A 3,611-nucleotide genomic window follows, 5' to 3' on the forward strand; every position below is an offset into this window, starting at 1 on the left:
ATGGCGCCGAGCTTCCCAACGCGTGGATATTTACTGGCGTTTGCTTTCTAACGTGCGGTCTTCCCTGCAGTTGTCCTGCTGGACTCAAAGGAATCGCAGGCGGAGCTGGGCTGGACCTCGCACCCGTCAAACGGGGTAAGTGCGGCGGTGGGACCGTGCCCCTGGTCTGGTGTGCCTTTGGTGCTCCGCGGTGTTTGCAGCCCACTCGTGGAGCCGGTGGAGGGGCTGGCAGCCCTGGGGGCTCCTGGAGCCGCGGGGGGATGGGGGTGGGCGCGCTGGCCAGCGCCAGCGCCCAGCAGAAGGAGAAGCAGACGCTGGTCGTGTGAGGGGTGTGACTGATGTGGAACGGCTCCTCAAAATCGGTTTTCCACCCTGTAATATGCAAACCAACACCAGCCACTTCAGGCTTTGCGTTGTAGTTTACATGCCAGCATGAGGTCCAGGGGACTAGTCCAGCTCTTGGAAGGAGGCTGTGGCTGGGGGGGGGGTGGCATGAGCTCTGCATCATGCAGAGTTTGTTTGATCAGGTCCTTACTTTGCTGCCAGGGTGAGTCTGTAGCTACTTTCAGGAGACAGCACTTGGAGTTGTGTTCCTTGCTGCTTTGGGTTCATTTTCCAGAATGGAAACAAACTGTTCAGAAAGAATAGTGATGGATCCTGGAGTCCTCTGCATTGCCCAGCTGTTAGTCTGCAGAAGAAACTCTTGTTTCGGGTAGATTTGGCAATGTTGTTTAAATTTACCCCCAGAAAGAATTGCTTTGGGAAGTTGCCAGGTCATCCTTAAGGCTCTGAGGATTGAAATCATCATTTCTCTAATCAGAATCTCTGCTGGTAACTTTGGGGAAATACCATTTCACTTGCAGTCCAAGGGTTTGTCCTGTTCTATCTAAAACTTCTTCTCACAGGGAAGCTGCTGCTTGCTGTTTGTGAAGATAACTGTCTGTGTGATAGTGTGGCTGGTGTTGCGTCTCCTTGGCCACCTTTGACTTCTGTGTGTGGCCCAGTCCCACTTGGCATTACACTTTGTGGCTGGTGATGTGCAGATGCTCCTTCCTAGGGACAGAAAGTCCAAGGTGTGGCAGATAAAGGCTCTGGCTTCTCAGCAGGTGATGTGTCCAGGTTCCTACTAGACTCTTGTTATAGAAGGTCTGATGCCAGTGCCCTCTTTCTGGTTGTGACTCTGTGAGGTGCTCTAGCAGCACCGCTGCGTTTCCACAGCTTGTGGGTTTGGTGGGCTGAGGACTTCTAGTGCCTATGATATAATGGCCTGTAGGTGGAGAGGCTCGTGGTGCTGGTATTTATACTGATGGGTGTGTTCCTGCTGGGGCAGCTGGTTCTCGCTCATGGCAGCTCTCGAGCTGCTACAGCCCTTTGTGTTCTTTCCCCAGTGGGAAGAAATCAGCGGCGTGGATGAGAACTACAAGCCGATACGCACGTACCAGGTCTGCAACGTCATGGAGCCAAACCAGAACAACTGGCTGCAGACGGGCTGGATCGCCAGGCGCGACGGCCAGAGGATCTTCATCGAGCTGAAGTTCACCCTGCGGGACTGCAACAGCATCCCTGGCGTGACGGGCACCTGCAAGGAGACCTTCAACCTGTACTACGTCGAGTCGGACTCTGACCTGGGCCGCAGCGTCCGTGAGAGCAAGCACACCAAGATCGACACCATCGCTGCCGACGAGAGCTTCACGCAGGGGGACCTGGGCGAGCGTAAGATGAAGCTGAACACCGAGCTGAGGGAGATTGGGCACCTCAGCAAGAGAGGCTTCCACCTGGGCTTCCAGGATGTGGGCGCCTGCGTGGCGCTGGTCTCCGTGCGGGTCTATTACAAGAAGTGCCTCGGCACGGTGCAGAACCTGGCCGTGTTCCCGGACACGGCGGCAGAGACGGCCTTCGCCACCTTGGTGGAAGTTAAGGGCACTTGTGTGTCCCACGCCGAAGTGGATGTGGATAACCCCCCCCGGATGCACTGCAGCGCGGAGGGCGAGTGGCTGGTCCCCATAGGGAAATGTGCGTGTGGCCCTGGCTTCGAGGAGAGCGACGGGGGATGCAGAGGTAAACGTGGCCGTCGGTGTCCTCTGGCAGCTTTTGTCTGTGTTGCTGCCAGGCTGATCCAGTCGTCCTGGTGTCTGAGCACAGCTCAGACAAGTGGAATGGTCTCTTGTCACAAGTGTGATTGTTTTAGCTGGCTGCAGCTCCCCAGCTAGCAGCCAGACCTGGATCTGAAGGGGGCAGCTGGGTGAACGGGGCACGTTGCGGGTAGCCACTCAGTGGCACAGAGTTGTCTGGACACAGGTGCTGAAGCTGTGAATACCAGCAGGCATTTCCCACAGCATTCTCTGTAACTGTAAAATTACTCTAGAACGTTAATATCCCCATTGTCATGCTTTAAACACAATAATTCAGTGGCTTTATAGCTTGCAAGGTTACGGTTAATGACAGCTGTAAAAATGGATATAACCTCTGCCTTAATGAGTATCCCTCTAATGAACCTGGTGCTGTGACCACTTTGATCTCACTTTCAAAGGCAGACGAGGGCCAGGTGTGGGATCTGACCTGAGTGCAGGGTACAGGTTACTTTGCTTCTGCTCGTGGAGTGCGTGAGCCTCTGAAAGGAGAGGTGCTGGGCTGATGCCTCCTTCGGGCACCTTCCTGCTTCAGGCCATGGTCAGGACCTTGTCCCAGGTCTCTGCACCAGGTCAGGTGCCAGCAGAAGCCAGCAGTGGGTCCTGGGGCATTTTCTACCCCAGGAACAGCTGTTCTTCCATCAGCACCCAGGGGCTTTTCTTCTCTGAGAGGTGGAATTTGCCATCGGTTATTACCTGGGTGCCCTCTTAGCAGAGCTCCTCTGGGGCAGAGGAGAGGTCAGACCACCAGCTGGGATGTGTGAGAGTAAGAAATACCCCTAAAAAGACCTTTTGCTGCCCATGCCTGGTCTCAACCTGATTGAAAGAATGATCCCTTTTCAGCTGGTAGAAAATAGGCTGAGAGGAAGATAGCTAAATAGGTCCCAAGCAGATACAGTTGCCCCAGGTTTGAGGCCCATGGTGTGGTAGGACAGCGAGCTTTTCTTCAGGAGTCAGGTCTGCCCCTCAGGAGCTACTTGAGGCTTTTCAGATTTAAACTGTGCCAACTCTGCCGCCTTCCTCCAGGAGCTGGGAGGTCTTTTTTGGTGCTCCAGGTAGTGGCCCTTCACTTGGTCCTCTCCTCAAGAAGAAGACCTTATTGCAACTACTGAATGGAAATCTCAGTGCTTTTCACTGCTTCAGTGGCTGCGTGGCAGCTCGCCATGCTTTCCCCATCTGTGCGAGTGGGAATTTACATAGCCAGTCCCAGAAGGCTTTCACTAATGTTTCAGGTTTCTCTGTGTTGTGTTTAAATAATTCATATTCTCTAAGGAAAAATATTTGAAGTAATTTAATGGACATAATTAAGTTTTTCCCCTCTCTCACAGAAAGCAGGTCATTAGTCACTCTCTGTGGAGCGTTGTCTGATGTCTGGTCAAATATCAGAAAATAGTTTTTAAGGGTTGAAAGTTTTTGGTTTGTTTTAGAGCCTTGCATTAGCATAGTGCTAAGTGAATAACTTTAAAAGATTTCTGATGAAAG

The 3,611-nt window shown here is 53.0% G+C and overlaps 1 protein-coding gene across 1 annotated transcript; it reads left to right on the forward strand.

The window, feature by feature from the left end:
* Nucleotides 1-70: 70 nt before the first annotated feature.
* LOC103768692 (ephrin type-A receptor 10-like) lies at nt 71-2,074 on the forward strand (the record flags this gene model as incomplete). The annotated part of the gene is made up of 2 exons (XM_008935847.1): nt 71-135; nt 1,389-2,074. Coding segments are annotated over 2 exons (751 nt in total), but the record flags the coding sequence as incomplete, so codon positions are not given.
* Between the last annotated feature and the right edge of the window lie 1,537 nt (nt 2,075-3,611).

This window comes from Merops nubicus, unplaced genomic scaffold (genome assembly GCF_000691845.1).
Source record: "Merops nubicus isolate BGI_N331 unplaced genomic scaffold, ASM69184v1 scaffold27022, whole genome shotgun sequence".
NCBI lineage: Eukaryota > Metazoa > Chordata > Aves > Coraciiformes > Meropidae > Merops > Merops nubicus.